Source organism: Buteo buteo, chromosome 19, assembly GCF_964188355.1.
Source record: "Buteo buteo chromosome 19, bButBut1.hap1.1, whole genome shotgun sequence".
Taxonomy (NCBI): Eukaryota; Metazoa; Chordata; class Aves; order Accipitriformes; family Accipitridae; genus Buteo; species Buteo buteo.
In genome coordinates, this window is record NC_134189.1 from 11,352,512 (window position 1) to 11,372,099 (window position 19,588).

The 19,588-nt window shown below is 47.2% G+C and overlaps 1 protein-coding gene across 2 annotated transcripts; it reads right to left on the reverse strand.

Moving 5' to 3' along the window:
• Positions 1-1,812: 1,812 nt before the first annotated feature.
• Positions 1,813-9,893, reverse strand: ETFBKMT (electron transfer flavoprotein subunit beta lysine methyltransferase). 2 transcript variants are annotated; one of them, XM_075051017.1, is made up of 4 exons: positions 9,796-9,893; positions 6,645-7,085; positions 3,456-3,586; positions 1,813-2,731 (listed from the first exon to the last, which is right to left on the reverse strand). In XM_075051017.1, exons 2-4 carry the CDS (start codon positions 6,962-6,964, stop codon positions 2,367-2,369), a joined length of 816 nt encoding a protein of 271 aa, XP_074907118.1. In that variant the 5' UTR covers positions 6,965-7,085; positions 9,796-9,893; the 3' UTR covers positions 1,813-2,366. The 2 variants fall into 2 exon arrangements, with proteins under 2 accessions (XP_074907118.1, XP_074907119.1); XM_075051018.1 differs by lacking the exon at positions 9,796-9,893 and adding an exon at positions 8,182-9,587.
• Between the last annotated feature and the right edge of the window lie 9,695 nt (positions 9,894-19,588).

A 19,588-nucleotide genomic window follows, 5' to 3' on the forward strand; every position in this document is an offset into this window, starting at 1 on the left:
TTTAGGTTTGAAAGTTTAATGTAAGTCACGTTAAATCCTTCACTATCTTGAGTCTGCTCTCTGATGTGTTTATTACTAGCATAACTCTACTGAAATATTTTTTGATTCAGGTTAAATCAGTCATTTGTGAGAGACTGAACAAGTTAATGTCTCAAATACTGTGGTGGGGCAAGTTCTGCATAACGACGAACTCTGGCTAACAATGAACCCTGCATGAACCGCAGGTGAGAAGCTGATGGAGGGTGTGCTGGAGGGTGCACAGTTCCCTGCTCTGATATGCTGAGCAGGACAGCTCACCAGATATGGCCAAAGGTCAAAGAAGGCTTATGCCTGCAGGGATGGAGAATTTACTCCCCAAACAACTCCAAGCCCACCGACCCATTTCTTGAAGGTTCTGAAGGTACAAACTGCGCATGGCACCTAATTAGGCTAATGAGTTCAAGTGCCTGCCCGAAGGAGGGGCAAGAAGACTATGCGCACACCCTCCAGAACTGAACCTCTAGACTGGCTGGACCAATGCTGGACGCAGGACTGGTGACATCTTTATCTTCTTTTCCTCTTTTCTCTCTGTCTCCTTTTTTCACAATCCCTGCACCTCATCCCTTTAGAGATAAGACTATTGACCAAGTCTGGGACTAGGAGTGGATCCAGCTGCCCCTGGGCTCCTCTCTGAGAAGAATTCTAGAAAGCAAGGGGCTCCACTCTGAACCTCATGACTCAACAGGAGGGATCGCCTTCTTCCCTGAATTGGTATGTATATGGTTACCACGGGTTACACGGTTCACAGATGTAGTTTCATGCCAATTCCTGTTCTGAGAAAACATGTCATCTGCTATTACGCCTTCCAAGTTCAGGCTCCTTCTGCCATAAATAAAATGTTTAACTGATCATTTGGTGTTGTTTCACCTTAATTTAGCCTGAGGGAATTCCAAACTCACCATGACCCCTCCCCGGTCTGTCCAGCCCCGGTTGTGACATCATTTTCAACAAATGTTTACAAGCACTGGGTGAAGTGGGAGAAGAATGTAATGTGTGCAATTACCACTTCATATTCTGTATCGTTTGGATATTGTTACTGTCGTAAATTGTTGGGTGAGCACTGCAGAATATTCGCACATTGTTCTGAAGATTTAAGTTTGTAAATCTTCCGTTTGGATAGTTCTGAAAACTTGTTAAATTGTATTTTACAACTATGTACATCTGAATGTGCTCCTAAACCTCCTTTTTCATAAACATGGTTTTCTGAGTGAGTACCCCATACTTTTTAAGTTTATAAGCTTCTACCACGTCAACTGGTATTTGGATAGTTGTAGGTGCATTGTGTTCCATTCTGCAATTAGTTCCCCATCACTGTTCAATAGCTAACTGCTAAAGGTGATAGCTCCTGCAAGACTGCTCTGAAAACACTGGTTTCTTCTTCAAATCGCTGCATTTACAGCCTCTTAACTGTGGATCAAGTTTCACCACCACCACCACCCCGCCCCTTGCAGAGGTTTCTTCCTTGGCAGATGTAGCTGAGTGATTCTGGAGGTTGTTGTCCAACTTTTATTCCCTGTTTTTATTCAGTTACCTTCTGTTCAGAACCATCATGGAAGGATTTCTTCATCCCTCACCAGCTTCCTGTAGTGATAGATTGCCTTTTTTACCCTGCAAAGCTAGAGACTGTCGATCATTTGACCCTATTCTCTAGGGGATAAAGTTAGCCTATAGCTGTTACTATTTAGTCACTTTCCACTTAGTAAAAACTTTGGCTAGAGTTCAAGAAGCTTATTTTAGATTTGTGTGCAACTCCTAAATAATCATGCTGGCAGCTTCAAGGAAGAATAAATTTTTATTATAGAGAGGAAGGGGGAAGATTCAGTTTAGTTACTTTGATGTTCAGAAGAGATACCCAGAAAAAGAGCAAGGCACTTTAAGTTGAGCATAGTATGAGCTAATAATCTAGTGGAGAGTTTTATGAAGGACAGCAGTAATTTTCTCTGTAAATAAGCTGCAAAAGTCTGTGAAAGCAGTGCAGTAATCTTTCAGCCATCGCCTTCTCCCCACAGCAGTATGCTTGATGTCCAAAACATTTCACAATAGTGTTAGAGAGCAAGACATGAGTACACACAAAAAACATCAAGCATGCAAACTCTTACATGTAACTTGTCTTTGGATTTGCGCTTCAGCACAGGGCCCCTTGAATACAGTTTGCACTTAGTTTTTACCTCAAATGGAGCGAAAGCCTCTGAGTATGTCTGAAATCAGTACAGTGAAGGTAATCTACTTTGCATCAACAGATACGTTCCATGTTTAATTCCCACTTTCATTTTACATACTTACAGAAAAGCCAACCAAGTGAGACAAAATTCATTACAAAACCAGCTTCAACAGTTTTCTAAGCTATTTGAGGGCTGGTAACTCCAGACGATACTTGATGTTAATCCATTGTTTTCTTGTCTAGTATACTCGGGAAGTGAATATTCTATAACTTTGTGCAATTGACTGTGAATGCTGTGGCTTAAAAACTGATGCCTGCCAGGGTCGCCAATCAGCACCTCAGTTTGCTGTATCCTGATGCATTTCCTCAGCCAGTGATGCAGACCATCAGCAAGTTGTTCATCATAAAACATATCTCCTAGAACAATCAGGTCCCAGTTGCCAGCCTCTGAATTAATGATGTTCTTAATGGTGATGGGGAAGGGGTTCAGGTGGTTCAGTTCACAGTTCAAGATCATTGCCATTCCTGCAACTGAAAAGCCAAACAAAAGTTATATTTTAGGATTCTGCCATTCAGCCCCCCTTACACATTTCCTTGACATATCTTTCAGTTTCACCTCTGAAATATTTTTGTTTATCCTTTCTAGGGACTTCCACAGTTTTTGTTACGGGTCAAAATCTGGCATAAAGTGATGGAATTTTATCCTCATTGCACCACCATGACACAGGAGAGAACTATTCCTGGAATAGATACCAATGGAAACCAATCACAGAATCAAACCAGAATATCCAACTGCCTTAATCTATGGATATACTTCCTCCCTAACCAATGAGTAATTAAATTATGAATAAGCTGAATACATAAGTCAATTACAGGAAAACAAAGTCTGGGGGGAAAAAGGCAAAATCTAGGCCCTCACATATGAAAGTGCAGGAATATGCTATGGTCCTACAGAGAAGCCAACTTGCTGCCTGCGCTTGGAGTTCTCTTCCAAACCAGCCATGGTGGTGTATAGGCAACACTTGATAGAAACTTTGCTGTTTGTTCATTCCAAGGAGCTACGGAGATACACTCAGTGCAGGAAAGGCTGGTACAACCCAGCTTCTAATACTGGCAAAATGCATTCATCTTTTTAGCATTCTTAGAACTATGTTGGGAACCTGAATTGCACCCAAATGGAGCAAAGAAAAGTCAATGTTAAATGTGCTTTAAAAAAATAATATCTTTACACAGAGATGAAAAAAAAAGGCCTTACTAGGGTCAATGTCATTAGCAAGGACTTGTGATGCACCACTCATCACAGCAGCTATTGCTGTTGCTCCACATCCACTTCCAAGATCCAAAACCGATCGTCCTTTAACAACCCGCGGATTATCTAAAATATACCTGAAAAGAAAAACTGTTAAAGCAATGAACAAGATGATTATGCAGATTTGTCAGTTTTGCATTACACTACGTAAGAGTTCTTGTCATACATGTAACAAAGCATGGTATCTTAAAAACACATGTGCAGCTGGTACATAGCTCCTTATTTGTCTCTGCTGAGATAAAAATCAAGAACAACCATCATTCTCCCTTACTCCTCCCTTCACCCCGCAAATGGAAAGAAATCCAGCCAAGTAAGCAACACTTTATTTCAATCAGCTCCTTCTCTGACAGGTGAGCTTATCTAATAACTGGATGCAAACTGCAAGGTGACTAAAATGCTTGGCATCAGAAACAGGAAAGTAAACTGTTGGTAAGGATTTGTAGAAATGAAAAGCAATCTGACTGAAGAAATATGAAAATGCATTTGCAGTGAATATTGTGCCCCTCAAAAGACGAGGCCTACCCATTGCCCTAAAATACTGCTTATGCAACTGCTTGGAAGAAGAGGAATTTCTCCTCTTTCTTTTCCTGAGCCATGCAGACACAGATGCAAATACTGCTAGTCAGCTTAATGTTGTTCCTGAGTAGCAACAGGAAAATGAGAATAGAGCAGTGGTGAGCAGAAAGAGTATCTTCATCTAGTTGCTGACACCTGCCAAGAGGAATCAGCAAACAAAAACCTCTAGGCTGGAAAGGAAGAAGAACTGACAGAAAGCAACCAGCAGTTATTGTTAAACACTACAAATCATACAGCTGTTACTGAGGGTTCAGAACTTCAACAATTGCCTTGAAATTCAATCTTCTGCAAAGGGGAAGGCCCTAAGTGACGGGGGAAGAGCCCTAGGTGACATAAATTACTGCAAATTGTCATAAATTTACTACCATTTACTACTAACTATCTGTTAAAGTAGAAACAGGAAAGGATTCTACATTTGTGTTGTCTTCTGGCATGGAGGGTGATGGCTGACTCTTCACGCAGGGCTACTGGTAAGCACAGCTTTTGCAGGTGGATTCCAGTGCAGGGAACTGTAATGGAAATGTTAAGATTGGTGTAAATGGCCAATGGATGGATGGGAATGCCTGGGCCTAGAAGCACCAGCAGGAATGGCAGAAGGAGGCCTAATAAGAGTGTCAAGTATTGATGGCACCTAGATCCCAGCACATCTGTATACAGATTCCCAGGAGCCCAGACTGGGAGAACAAAAGACAACCTACCCTCAAATTAAACAGTTCAAGCCATTACAAGACGATAGCAGGAAGGTCGAGACCAGGACTGAAGATGCAAAATACCCAGATCAGAAACCCAGGAGACATGAGGAGGACCTGACATCCCATGCCTCTTGTCCTACATGTCATCACAAGGAATCCTACCAGACGGCACGGGCATGCGCAGCTTGGTGCTTTTCAGTATGTGGTTATGAATCCGGTCAGTGCAACTAGCTCAGTTTTAATGAAAATCACCTCCTCCTATGAGGTCTGGCACCGTTACCCTAATGTTGCAGCATTATTTACTACTTTGAAGATCTACAGATGCTGTCTTTTCTGAAAGCACCCAGGCAGGACATTTGTACAGAGGCTCAGCAGCTCTGCTGTTTGGCAGCAGTCCCCCCCGAGGCCGTCACCCCTCTGAGGACAGCCCCTAGTTTACCAACGGGGCAGAGGACAGGGGTGGGACCTCCATGGAAAGTGCTCCGTTTCCCCTTTCTGCAACGACTTTCCAGCAGTAACTTCTTGTGTAGAGCATGATCCAGCCTAATGCTGCAAGTGCCTTGTTTCCAGCTGAGTGGTTCTCCAGTTACCGCTAATGACTGGGGTGACTTAGGACAGCTGGAACCGACGGTATCCCCTGGCACACACACAGGGCTGCTGCTGGAGACTGCTGTCTGCCGTGCTGGGTTAATGAGCTATCTTTGGTTACACTGAGAGGAATAGCTTGAAATAGGAGACTCCTGATCTTGTGGAAATGCCAACTGTGAAATGAACACAGTTACGGAAGCAGCATGTTTTCGTGTTCCCTTTTTCTTTTTACTTTTCCAGATTATGCAGCTAATTTCTGACATTCCCAATACATCAAAACAAGTGCATAAACAATAAGTCAATAAAGTGGTGAAATGACAGATAATTATTATTGCTACCCAAATATCTGGGCATATGAATCATACAGTAACAAAATGTAGAGATTACCTTGCCTAATTTAATTATGCAATGTTTAGGAGCACTCTAGTTCATCTACATGGCAGGCTAATCAACTCGCAATTTAACTGTTAAGTCTCATCTTTTTCCTGGTCAAAAAAGCCTTCCTATTTATGCTTTCTTGCAGAAAAACAGCAAAGCCCCAGTTCAGATCCTTCCCTTTCATCTATGTAGGGAATGTTCTGACAGCTTGTTCTTTGCTGTAACAATTATGAACTTTTTCTGCTGTTCAAAGTGAGAAATTTGATTTTACAGAATAAAAGAACTCCAACTAATTCCTGGGAAACAGGAACATTAAAAACATTTTGACAGTAACTGGCCAAAATAAAAATGTGGCTTCTGATGTGACTAAGAGAGAGCCACAATAAAGCTTGACAATAAGGCTGCTGAAATCCTAAATGAGGAGAGTGATTCAGGCTAACCAGCACTCCAAGTGCATCAGCATAAACCTACTATTCTCAACAGACCAGACACACATCCACACTCCTGTCTGTCTCCTACAAAAAAACCCCCATGTGTTATGACAAAACAGCAATCCTCCTGTTTGGAACGACAATGAGTGATAAAATTAAACACCTCGCTAGGTTTTGATGGCAACTGCACAGATCCAAATTCAGCCCCGTTGTCAACACATGCATCGCCACCGAAGACAACAGATTTCAACTTAAGAGCCATAAATTATTCTGTATACAGCAGGTGCTGAAACTTCACTGCCAACCAGCAGAGATTTTGTCTCTTCCTGTATAGGCAGAGAGGAGTATGGATATGCACTCTCATACAAGGCAAATACAAATCGTTAGGAATCACTACAAACAGAGCCAGGTCTGACATTCTGGCCCGCAGCAGGCCAGACTTATCAACTCTGGTGATGCACGCTGCGTACCTGGAGAGGGCTTGGCCCCCTGGCCAGTAAATTGCCCAGAACGGGTCCCCGTAAGGCCACAGGTCAGGTTTTTCCCTCCAGAACCTGCAGCGAGGGGTGAGGAGGCGCAGTCGTATCTCTGGCGTGAGGTGCCCGCTGCTGGTGACCTCCGTGTTCTCCTCCAAAAACGCTCTCACCTCGGGGTCCAGAGACTTGCTGGCGCTCCAATGGCAGCAGCGCTTCCAGCGCAGAGAGGGGCCTCCCCTCCTGCTCCTCCAAGCCTTGGCAAAGGCGTTCTGCCTGCCCAAGAGGAGGAGCCGCTTCCAGCCGCGGAAGGCCATGTCTCCCCAAGGACAAACCCCGGGAGAGCTCGGAGCAAGGCTTATCTGAAGCAGGTGATGAGGCAGAAAGCTTGAAACAAAGTCACAGGATCTTGTTTTTCATAGTGATGGATGACAATTCCTGAAAGGAGAACAATGCTACATAAGTGATGTTTCTTCAGTAACTTCAAGGCTATACACCACCAGGGCTTTAGAAAGAAGAGGTCGACATGCTGTTGTGTGACCATGAATGCGTGCCTTGCCCCTGCCCAAAGAGCCTCTGAAGGTCGAAAGAAGTGGTATTTAAGAAAGAAGCTATCAAGAGACCCATTCAGGAGAGCGCTATAAACATATCCAGTGAGAAACAACCAGTTAGCTGGACAGCTGATAGAGCTAAAAGTTAAATGTGCAGCCTTTTAACATCTCCTTCCCTCTGCCTTGAAGATAAACACACAGCAATCTACTCCCATTTAAGGTTCTTCCATTGAATCTTAACATGTTGTAGCAGGGCTCTGGCATTGCAGGGCAAAGCAAAGGTTACCAGTAGGTTGTTTCAGAGATGCCATTAATTACAAGTTTATAATGGTGATGAGTCTTTTATATGAAAGCATCTTTTTAAAGGCAAACAATTAAAGGATTTCCTTAAAAGACTTTCTTCTTTCTCCCTCAGATTTGTGAGGCTGCCAGCTCCAAAACGAAAAAAAAGAAATTTTAAAAAAAGTCCCCAAGAACTATCTTAATCGGAATACTCCCAATTTGTTGCATTTCAGTCTGTATTTTAAAGGATCAGTTAGTCTTATGGTGCAATAGTCTCATGTGGATGCTCTCGGCTGTAGAAGAAAGTAGACCTCTATCACTAGCCCACTCCCTGTGAGGGAACTATATAAACATGCTCCAAGCTGTCTAAAGAGAGAGAAACTGAATCCAACACCTTTAAAAGAAATTAAGTTTTTAAAAGGTGAGACATTCAGACTGGATGAGCTCACACTCAGAGGCCGCCTGACACCACTCAAGGCCAGTTTTCAGGTCACAAGCAGTAAAGAAAAGGAGAATGGAATAATCTAATGAGTCAGAGTTTAGACTCATTAAAGAATCAGGAGAATGGAGAGTGGAAAGCCACAGCCCTCAGCTGACACGTGAACGAAGAGCCTCTCAGCGCTTCATCACCACACTCTCCTCACCCACCACCTCTTGCTGACCCTGGGTCTTTCTTACCCTGATCCTGCGAGTACACTTACCAAGCAGTGGCCTGAAGAGAGAGCAACTCTTTTCCTGCCTTCCTGCTCAAATCTCCTCCTTCATCCATCCTTTAATATTTCCGTATCTCTTTTCCTTCCTCAACTTGCGCTCTAATTTCTTTTCAATAACTCAGACTGACTTGCTTCAGGGCACAGCTTTTGAACCTCCCCCTAAACTGATGACCAGAGCGCATTTAAGGCCTGTGCTTCCACAACAGCAAGACCGCAAGTACGAACAAATACAAAAGAAACTGCACTCTCTATTTTGTGATTGTTTTCTCCCTTCTGCAGTGGTTTTCATGAAAAAGCAGAATGATGCGTGAAGAAAATAAACTTCAGCCCACCCCTGCCAATTTGTCACAACAGAAGAATTATGGCCAGCTTTGCCATCTACAGCTGTGCAGGTTGTCCTTAAAAAAACGAGACAAAGGGACAACAGGAAAAATATGCTAATAAAATGAAGTCTTAACACTTTATATAAAATTTCATTACTTCAGTTTTTCTTTATTTGTCTCTATCTTTAGTAGAAGTCTGTATGTGTTTAGTGGTATTTTTGTTGTGTGCTGGCTTCTGCTTGAGGTACTGGGTTTAGGTTGATGGCTTACTAAAACGTTAAGCTGTGAACACTTCCCTCCTGTTACACTTGGCTATTTAGGCTGATAGTCCAGTTAAGCCTTTTGTTTAAATCACTAGCTAAGGGCTTTGTATTTTTATTACAAATAAATACATGTGACTGAACATTTTGCATTTCTCCACATTTGAGAATGCCATTCAGCAGTGTCTGTGTAATTTATAAATGTAATTAAAGAATGCCTTCCTTCTTGAAGGCAGAGCTATATAATCCTCATCTGCCTAAGGGAAGCATGAAGTTAACGGAAATCAATCAGAAATATAAATCTTGTCAGCTAATGCCATATGCTGGTTTTTCCCCATGAATTGCTGCAAATTAGCAGGACTGAGATTCGGTCGCATACATTTTGCATCGCCTGTCATGACGGTTACTCTTTTTAAATTAATTGTCGGTAGAGAAATATCTGCCAAGAGCTCTGTGTTCAAAATGTCAAACTGAGCTTAAGCATTTAGCGCTGGAAGGCATCAGGATAGATAGCCTTGCGTCTGACACTCCCAGCCCTCCCACCTTGGGGGAATAAAACGAGTGGGCGACTAGAACTTGGAAAAGGGGACAAACGCAAGCAAAACCCACCAAAAAAACCCAAACCCAAACCAACAACAAAAAATCCCCAAACCCCAACCCAAAAAAACCGATTCTCGTGCGATTTAAGCTCTCTCTTTCGCAAGCAGCAGGTGCCTTTCACAGCATCACCACGCCGACCCCTCGGCAGCCGCCAGACCGAACGGCGGCGGCAGCCGCCCACCCCCGCGGCCCCAGCGCTGCCGCCGCTTCCACCCGGACCCCCCCCCAGCTTCTCCACCCCAGGCCGGGCTCCCCGCCGGGGGGGGGGGCACCGACAGCCCCAGCGGCGCCAAGGGCAAGGCCGCCGCCTGGGCCGTCCCGGCCTGCGCCGCTCCGCGGGGCCTGGCCGCGGCCACACCGCCGCCCCCCGCCGGGGCAGGAGCAGGAGCGGGGCCGGGGAGCGGCCGGCCCACACCTACCTGCTCCCGGCCGCCGCCGCCGCCGCTCCGCCCCGCTGCGCGGGGGCCGGGCCGGGCCCGGGAGGGCCGCGCTCTCCGCCCGCCCTTAAAGCGGCAGCGCCGCGGCGCCGGCTCCGGGCCCCGTCGCGGCAGCTTCGGCCGCGGGGAGCCTTCGCTGGTGCTCGGGGTCGTTGTTTTTCGTACCGCGGCGCTTCGGGGCAGCGGCCTGGGCCTGCCCCTCTCTAGATCCGGACCGCTGATCAGTGCCTGCCTGCTTCTAGCGCTTTTATAAGACCTGCGTCGGTGTAAACTAGCTCTGCGTTTTAGAATGTTAATAAAAATCCACAGGGGAAATGGAGTAACAACACATGCCCGAATTTGACAGCAGTGAAAATGAGAAATTTTTTTTTCTTTTTTTTTTTCTTCCTTTGCACATCAGATCAAGGCCACTGTCAAATCTGGCATGGCCTAACCAAGGTGTCCCAGCCTCTTTGAAACAGCAACAGCCATTGCAAACAGGTGCCGGCCGCCAAAAGCCCCCCCCCCAGCCAGTGCTGCAGTGCCGGGTCTGTTCCTCACACAAGCCGAACCTGCCTTCCCCTCTCCGTGTTTCTCTTCCCCGCGCTCCGGCCGTCCCGTTAATATTTCCGCTGCTCTGAAGACCCCCTCGCTTCTCCCCTCCCCAGACCCTCTCCGGCTGGGCAGGAGGGAGAGCCCTTCCCGCAAAGCACCGCCTCGTTGCTGTTGTTGTTACACAGCTCCGCTCCGGATAAACCCACAAACAAGCCGCTCTCTCCCCCCCCGAGGCCCCAAAGTCCCTTTGCACCGGGCAGCGACCGCGACTCGCCGGCGGCTGGACGAGGAACCGAACCCTCCCCGCGTGTCCCCCTTCCCCGGCCACCGTCCTCCCCGCAGGGACCCCCCGGGGATCCAGGGCCGGTCCCCCCGCGGGTGCAGCCAGGCCGGGCCGGGCCGGGCCCGGAGGCGATGGCCGGGTTGGCCGGTGGCCGGGTTGGCCGGTGGCCGGGTTGGCCGGTGGCCGTCCCGCCGCCGTCCTGCCCGCAGGGGGCTGCGTTCGCTGCGGGATGAGCCGGCTCCAGCCGAGGGAGGCTGGGGAGAGAGGTGCCGGCCGCTCTCCGACGGCCCCCCCCCGGGTCTCCGGTCCCACCCGCCGGGATTTAGGGAATACAGGCAGCTTCTGGCAACGAGAGGGACAAAGGTGGTTTTCTCTAGCTTCCCTGCGGGACAGGGTGTCCCAAATTCCTCACGCTGCGTTTTGTGCGTTGCCTGAGGTGGCGATCCCGAGTCCTGCAGCACTTAGGGTGCCAGGTTTTTAAAAATCAACCTGGCGATTGCGCAGCCCAAACCTGCGTCGGACCCCATCTCTGAGGTTACGAGGCCATCTAGTGATCTGCCGGCTTAGCACAATTAAAACGTGCTCTCCAGGGTGCGAAAGGTGCTTACACGGCAGGACCTTTAAACGTGGGTGATCCCCAGTGTCCCCAGAGAAGGTGGCCCCTCCATAGAATCATTTAGGTTGGAAAAGACCTTCAAGATCATCGAGTCCAACCATCAACCATGCCCACTAAACCATGTCCTGAAGTACCCTGTCCACTCGCTTTTTGAGTATCTCCAGGGATGGTGACTCAGCCACTTCCCTGGGCAGCCCATTCCAATGTTTGACAGCCCTCTCAGTAAAAAAAATTTTCCTAATATCTAACCTAAATCTCCCTTGCCTCATGCTGGGCTGCAGAGAGGCCGGGGTGGAGGCGATGCACTGGGCACGGCCAGGACCCAGACAGAAACTGGTGTCCATCTGCCACAGGAACCTGAAGTCCACGGACACATTAAGCTATAGGGATACTCGCGTGCCTTTTACTCTTGTAAAGCAGGGCTCATGCTCAGTCTTTTTAGAAATTATCCCCCCTCAATTAATATAAAGGTGTGGGCTTCTGTGGTTTAGGCTCAGGAAGGACATTATTTCTTGGAGCCCTTAGGGGAACCATGAAGTTTCAAAGGTCTTGAGTCCTTCAGCAGCTCTTGCTGGGCCTCTACGAGGAGGGAGACATTAAAAACACTCATAACAACCAAACCTGTGCATAAAATGTGCAGTTCAGGACACAGGTCTTTGTGCCTTCTAGATACTCACCACCATGCTAGGAATAAACAATTCCCTAATGTAACAGGAAAATCATTATCAACATCAGCTCAGGATGCCTCTTGGATTGGGTATTTTAACAAACAACTTCTCAGGTCTAGTTTTTCTGAACTCCTGATATATGATGTTACTCAGTAGCTATGTGAACCTCAGTGAAGACACTGCTGTCTAATACAGACCAACATCACGCTGAGGCAGGTAAAAAAAAAAAGTTCCCTGGCTGCTCCCAGCTCAGGGATTGCTTAGGTGAAAAAGGAGGGGTGAAGTCCTTGCTTCCCAGTAACATTGGCTGGGATGTTAAAAACAGAAATCCACTCTTTCTTATTTAACTACAAATATTTAGTTATTATTGTATAGACTCCTAGCACGACACAAGAAAGCTCTGATACCAATGATAGCTGCCATCCCTCTTGTGAGGTCTAGGGGAACCACTCAGACTTTCAGGACATGCTTTGTGCTGATTACTTCAGCAAAGTATCAAAGACTGTCCTCTGTGAGAAAAAAATGTTTCATTTCCAAAGGCTTTTTGCTTGAGATTGGTGACATCTTGAGAGTTTTTCCTGCTCAAATGTATGGTATATTGTGCAGCCAACTACCATAACTGTGCTGGAATTTGCTCTGAGGACAAGGACATCTTTGATCACAACGTAACATCGATTTGGCGCATCATGGAGGAGTGCAACACTTGCAAAATGCAGTTGTAGAGTAGTACATGAGGGACTTCTGCATGTCCAAGGGAATTAGCAGATTACTGGCTGATGATACAACTGCCCAAGTCTCTGGGGAAATCTTGTTTGAGCCAATTAACAACAAAGAAATGGAACTGCACAAGGACAGAGAGAAGGGAAAGGCAGTGAGGACCTTCACATTAACCAGCCCACAACTCATGAATTTTCACAGACAGATACAAAGGTTTAACTCAAAGGAAGGCGGGCCTGTGGTTTGGCAGCCAGGTGATCACCCCAGTTCATTCCTTCTTTTCCAGCTGTTACAGCCCCAGTTTCCAGACCTCTTTTTTGCAAGGCCAGCTGCCACAGTTTGCTGCAGCAATAGGGTCTCAGTGCAATTTCACAGAAGGGAAGATGGATGGATTTAGAGCACTGTTGATTTGTAAAAAGCATCCCAACAACTCAATATCACAGTCAGGGTTTTTGCACATCAGGATCAATTTATGTTACCCAGAGGCTGCGAGAGCAAGTCGTTATCAAAATGTAGCTGACGCATTAGCTAGTAGGTAAGGTAAAATTGAAGATGAGAGCTCTGGCTAGGTAAGGGAGAGGCAATTCAATTATTCTGTTGTGCCTTCAGCTACAATCCACACCTACTCATTTCAGAATCACAGTACATCTTTTGCAGCTGAAGAATAGATATTCTAACATAATAAAAATCACACATTACCTGTAATATGTCCCCAAAGCATTAGATGTGTTTTTCATAGGATTACCTTTCCTCACTGCCTTGCCAGCTGCATTAGGTTAGGAGCAGGAAAGAGCAGCAGCTGGCAGAGATAAAGTCATCACATACCTTTTGGCAGTGAATGCAAGAAGGAGAATCTGCAATGTGTGGCTTTTTTGGGGGGTGGAGGTGGGGTGATGAAATGAACAGAAGCTGTATTAATCTGACCCTTGTGCTACTACAGAGTTAGTATTACTAATACAAGGAGTGTCTGTAAGAGCCTTGATGGTAAGACCAAGAAGTTGAAAACCATCATCTCTGAGCTCATTCTTGATTTTGTCCTTTGTCCGTGTGAGCAATTAAAGCATGCTTGGCCTTAGCTGGCTGGTTGTGTTCATGCACAGTCAGACATGGGAGGATTTTTGTAGCATAGATGAAGACTGGAAAGTCGTACAGCGTCAAATGGTTTGTGCTTCTCTCTGGTGTGTTGTTTGGATACTTGTTTTGATGTTAAAACTAAAGGGTACATATTTTCAAGCCCTGTTTTTGAAGAGGTGAAGTCTCCTTGAACTAGTGGGCCTTTGACTCCCATGTATCCCTTAGAGTAATGACACTTGGGCTCCTAAGTTTCAGGTCCATCAATATTTTGTGCCCATCAGCTAGCATGAGTGAAACCTCACTGTGGAGGAAAATGAGACAGAAAGCAGTCCAGCCTGATTAACATATTTGTAGCTAATGAACGCATCCAGAGATGTGTCCTGTAAAAACAGGTGCTCTGGCGGTTTTAGTTGCATAGCAAGAGGAAGCAGCCACCACGCTGGTATAGCTGCTTCTGGTGATACAACTACCTGTAGGAGCACACTGAAGGAGGTAGTGGTGGTGGGCAGTTTGCAGCGGGCTTTTTTCGTAGCTCCCTTCGGTCTTCTGCAAACTGAACTATCCCTGTTGTACTCTTTGTACTTTTGGGATGCTACTGTGGTCATCTGTAATAGCTTTCTGGATGCCAGTGTCCTGTCTTGCGTGGCCAGGGGTCTGGGGTCACAGCAGTCTGCAGGAAGCTTTTGGATATCCCCAAGGTCTGGGCCAGCTCTGGAGCCAGCCCAAGGTGGGACAGAGGCGCACGGGGAAGAAGGAAGCACTGGGAATAGAGCCAAGCAATGGCTGTGCCGGGTGTTACAGCATTTATTTGGGTTTTTGTTGTTGTTGTTTTGGTTTTTTTCTGTGTTTTCCTGCAAAGCCTTGAGAGAGGAAGAAGGTGGAAGCTGAGTGAAAAGGGCAGCCAGGGAAAGGGTCTGCTTAGGCACTATGAAGCCTCTCCAGTCTGGTCTCTGGAAAGCCCATAGCTGCCTAAGTTTTCCTGAATGAAACAAAGACATCCTCCATGTCCTCGTCCCTACTGACCTCCTATGACAGGAAAATCCATGCTGTCTGCCTTCCCTGCATGGCTTTGTCCCACATCCCTTCCATGTGTGATGTAATGAGGGCAATACACAAGTCTCATGAATTCAGTGTATTTATTAGCTTTTCCCAGACAGGCAGAAACAATGTCAAACAACAGTGCTAAGCCAACATTTAGTCTGGAGCATGAGACCGTGACCACAGGTTAGGGCCCTAATGCAAGTGATGCTTTCCAAGCTTAGCTGTCTTTGTTGCCAGGTAGGCTGGATTCACTACTGTTTTTAAACCTATGACTAATTCCTTCTCTTCAGGCAGAGTAATTGCTCCAGCTTGCTCCAGAAACAGTGCCTGAAGCTGTAGTACCTATGGTCATCTGATGTCAAGGATCATGCTAACAGCCATTGGTGCCAGGGATAAGGTAAGCAAATCAGGTTTTCAAAGAGCTGCATCAGTTAAGAGCAGCTGGTTGATTTTGTAATTCAAATTTCTTAGTTTCCTGCTGGTGCTCAGAGCCTGGCACTAGCTGAACTCTTCCTTTTGCCTTCCACATGGTAGTCTGCCAAATATTTGGACTCTTCCAGGGACCTGGGGACAGAGGAAACAATGGAGATCTGAGACAGACAAGACAGACAGGTGGTGCTCACTCTCTAGAGCTCCTAGAGGAAGCTGTTTTCCAAGGACCTGATACGATACGCCTCCTCTTTTGGCTGATACTTGCTATTGCATCTTGGGAGGGTTTCAGGGTCCTCAAGCAACTTAGTTGTGAGTCAGGATTATGCTATGTCAGGACCTCTGCTCTTCACTGTTTTGCACTAGTATCCAGAGGATGTGGAAAACAAGTGATACCACTCCAAGGATGCCCAGAGGGATGGAAACGCAGCTCTCCTGCAACACCAGCCTGGTCCCTCACATGATGAACAGGCTGGAGCTTAAATTTAATGGGACTGAGGACAGAATAGCTACTGTTTATACACATGGAGGCATGGGAAAGTCACAAGGGGCTGGAAAAGGCCTCAGTCTTTGGACCTCTTATCAATTTTCAGTGGTATCCTACAAAGTGTTAGTTCCACTGGCTTTCCCATCCATACTTATGCAGGATACGCTCCAAAGGGGCATTTGGCATGCCTCTTCTTTAGGATACATGCAACTCTGTCACTTTTGTATCAACAGGTTTCAGATACAGACCTGCCCAGATCCATGGTTGGACTTGATGATCTTAAAGGTCTTCTCCAGCCTAAATGATTCTATAGGGTTTGTTTACAGAACAACTTAAACTGACATTAGCCCATATATAATGTCTTTGCGCATTTGAAGCTTCTCCAGGCTTGGCGTGTCGGCAATGCGCTGCAATTTCCTTCACCGCAGCAGAGGACACGGTGCAGCAACACTCGAATGGCTCGTTGGGAGCAGGTTCGCTTCTAGCTGGACCCACAGGGCTGGGCAGGTTGCACATGGAGCTGCTTGGATGCTTCCTTGTCGCAGCCCCAGGGCTCCTAATAGGGAAGGCAGCCCAAGAAACCCCCAACATCATGCTGTGTGATCTTGCATCTTGGATTTTATCAGCTGAGGTTGTCAAGCTTCATGCAAGCAGCTGCGTGCAGCTCGAGTGGAAGCAGCAGTGTTGCTGTGACCCTGCAGCACAGCTCTTCTGCTGCTGCACCGTGAACTGGTGCTGGGGGAACCAGGGCGGGAGCATCTGCAGGCGGGCTAATCCTCAGTCTGAATAAATGGCCCAAGGATAACAGAGCAGACAGGCTCTGTCATCTTCCAAACCAGAGAGTAAGCACTTCTACAACCGAAACTGGCACATCTCGGCTGTATGGGCTGGGTGTCAGGGCCTTGAGGGCACTAATGGGTCTTACTGGCCTTGCCCACTGCCTGGGGCTCCCCCCACCCTGCCCGCAGCCCAGGACCCTATTTCAGCACCCCTGGGGCTGTCGGTCTCTGCCCCAGCAATGTCACAGCAGGGCTGGTCTCCAGCTCCCCACAGCCCTGCCCGTCCATGGGCCCCACTAAGCCATCCCCCTCCCCACAGCCATCCCAGAGCTGTGTTCTCAGCCAGGTTCCCCTCACTGGGCCTGATCCTGGCCCCCTCCCATGGGCTGGCATCAGAGTCAGAGCAGCCGGACATGCTGACAGTGTCAGGCACCAAAGACCACTGCTGCTCTCTTGCCTTCACCCCTGACTGGTAGTGCTGAGCACCAGGAAGCTGATGGCTTTGATTTAGCCTGGGAAATACTTTTTACTGGGATTTCCCAGTAATAGTTGTATTTCAGCCCGGAGGGAGGTGCTGAGCTAGCCCATCGCCACATCAGACAGTGTCAAATGCTCCCACCCCCAAAGGATGTGCTTGATGGGAACTGCTGGAACTGCTCAGCATGGATCCAGGCTTAAATAAGTTGTGGCTATTGGTTTGCAAGGAAGTCGCTAAGAAACATGATCCTCAAGGAGAAGTTAACTGCTTTGATCTCTCTCCTTCTGTTCGAAGTGAGCTCAGAGCCGATTTCCAGTAAAGTGAGAGCGCAGTAAGCTAATGCAGAAAAGCTACAATCTAGCTGTTGTCAGTAGTAAGTCTCCTAAGCAGCAAGTACTTCAAGGCAATGTGCTGTCATCAGGCATGAAGAATAAGTGGCAGAGAGATATGGCTGAACCTATGGACATAAATGTTTAGACTTCTGCTAAAAATGCTAGTAAGGAAATTGAAACAGACCCTTTAGTGCTTCGATTAGCAAGAACTGCTTTTAGATTCATAAAGTAACGTTGCTGCAATGATGTGAACACATATTATAACAGAGCATGCAGCAAAGCAGCAGTCCTTGCTAAATGACAAAACAATTCACGATGCATATTCATTGCAGGAAATACTTTTCATCTGTCCTTGATCTCGTGTTGTATATTGGCTATGGATTTGGTGGATTTGGATTTCTTTAGCATGCCCTTGGGCTTTCAAGTGTGCTAGGATGCATTGTAATGTAGATGCAGAGTGTCTGGCACTTCTTACTGAATGAGGCTTCAAAGGGAAGTTGGGAAATTGAAATCAGGGAAGTTGAAATCAGACTCTAATTACACTTGTACAGAGGCCAAAGGCATTTTGACAAAGAGCTTACCTGCTGTTCATGGACAGATTTTGTCCAGAGCACATGAAAACGTAGGGTTGGTTCACGTTCCCACTGGTATCTGCAGATATGGGACTGCCTGATTTTTGGAAACCGAGATAAAGGAAAACAATATTTGTGAGTAGGCTTTGAACACAATGCCATTACTCAGGTAGATGTGACAGCGTGAGCGCATCTTCACTGGAAGCTTTCCCAGCACCAGAGATCAGCTAACTGGGAGCACAGAGCACTGGCACAGCTGTGCCCGAACCCCTGCCACCGCAGACAATATTGCTGTGGGCTTGTGGTCCAAGCAGCTCGCCAGGATCTCCTCTTGCCTTTCTCCTTGCCACAGTATGTACCTATGAAGCTCTAGTGTTTTTAAAAGCAAGGCCACAGCCCTTTCCTTATGCTTTATGTGGGCTGGTATATTATGTTGCAAGACTCTTTTACCTCCTTGGGTTTTTCCCGAGCAGACAGATTGTAAGGTGCCAGGATCCTGGAACACTGAAAACAGAGGAATTGGAGTTTAGAGGCAGGGAAACAAACACACTCACCAGAGAGCAAAAATAACTTCAAAATGAAGAACAGAGGTTTGCTGTCCACACCGAATACCTGCCTCATCTCAGGCCTGGTGTGAAAGGCATCTGTCAGCAGGCGATGTCGTTGGGACGTGTGGTCTGGAAGGGCTCGGCATCGGGGCCGCTGCCTGCGTAGAGGTCCATCTGCCTCCCGGTGCGATGCCATCGAGGCCAGCTTTGGGAACAATAGAGCTTTGTGCCTGGCAGATGTTCGGGCAGAGGAGAAGCAGTATTTGCTTTCTTTTCCTGGGGGCAGTTGAAGCACAGGGAGTGCACTGACCTGATTTCCAAGAGGCTGATGCTTCTGCAAGTCAGGCTACAAGCGATTTGGCCAAGGTCATGCAGCGAGTGAGTGATGCTGTCAGAGATGGATGGAAATCTCTGTGTGGGTGCTTTAGCTTGATGGTCCCAGCACACCACCTCCATTAGTGTGTGACATGCTAGTGATTTATCCAAGCAGCGTACTTTGCTGATTAGGTTTTATCTCTGTAGCGGCTGGAACAGTCTGTGTGTCTCCTACATCCAAAGAGCAGAAGGCGTACCTCACTGAGCAAAATATGGTCTTTGACCTCAGGGTCTTGGCACTGAATCATACAAAAGGTAGTGGTTGCATATGCTCCTTCTCCTGACTTCATGGGAGTGGGGGGAAGGAAAGCCCACCTAATCGGTTGTTTGGCAGGAAGAGGGGCACCTCGCAAGCTCAGTATAAAATCACAGGCAGAAGTGGAGCGAAATGGCAGGAGTCACCACAGATTTTTGCCGTTCTGTGCCACTGAACACGTGGTGAGGAAAGGGCAGGGTGGTAAAGGACATGAACCTCCAGAAACCGGGCATGGCAACTGCAGGGTTTGCCTTGGAGTTTTTCTGAGGCGGTGTTCAAAGTCCGTGTGCCCTATCTGCCCGGGGTGTCATTGCCACTTCACCCCCGGGATGTGAACCCCTGAGAAGGCTGATTCAGGCTGGGGGGAGGTTTGAAACACAGGAGAGGAGGCCAGCCCTGAAGAGGAGCTGCCTCCCCAGCAGAGCGTTGAGCCGCATGCTGTGCAGCCTGGCTTGCAGCACAAAGACCATGCGAATGATGAAAGGCAACGTAGTTCCATCTTTGCCCACGTTTTTAGGAACTGCTTTCTGATGGTGAACTGGATGCACTCACCAAGGAGGCAGACAAGGCTACAGATTTTTTGTGA

What these genes read in the sequence shown, in the direction of transcription:
- ETFBKMT (XM_075051017.1), bottom strand. Translation starts at nt 6,964, where the DNA reads ATGGCCTTCCGCGGCTGGAAGCGGCTCCTCCTCTTGGGCAGGCAGAAC. An exon ending in GGGGGCCAAGCCCTCTCCAG is followed by an intron (nt 3,587 to 6,644) that starts GTACGCAGCGTG and finishes TTTTCTTTTCAG; the next exon opens with GTATATTTTAGATAATCCGC. An exon ending in TGCTAATGACATTGACCCTA is followed by an intron (nt 2,732 to 3,455) that starts GTAAGGCCTTTT and finishes TTGGCTTTTCAG; the next exon opens with TTGCAGGAATGGCAATGATC.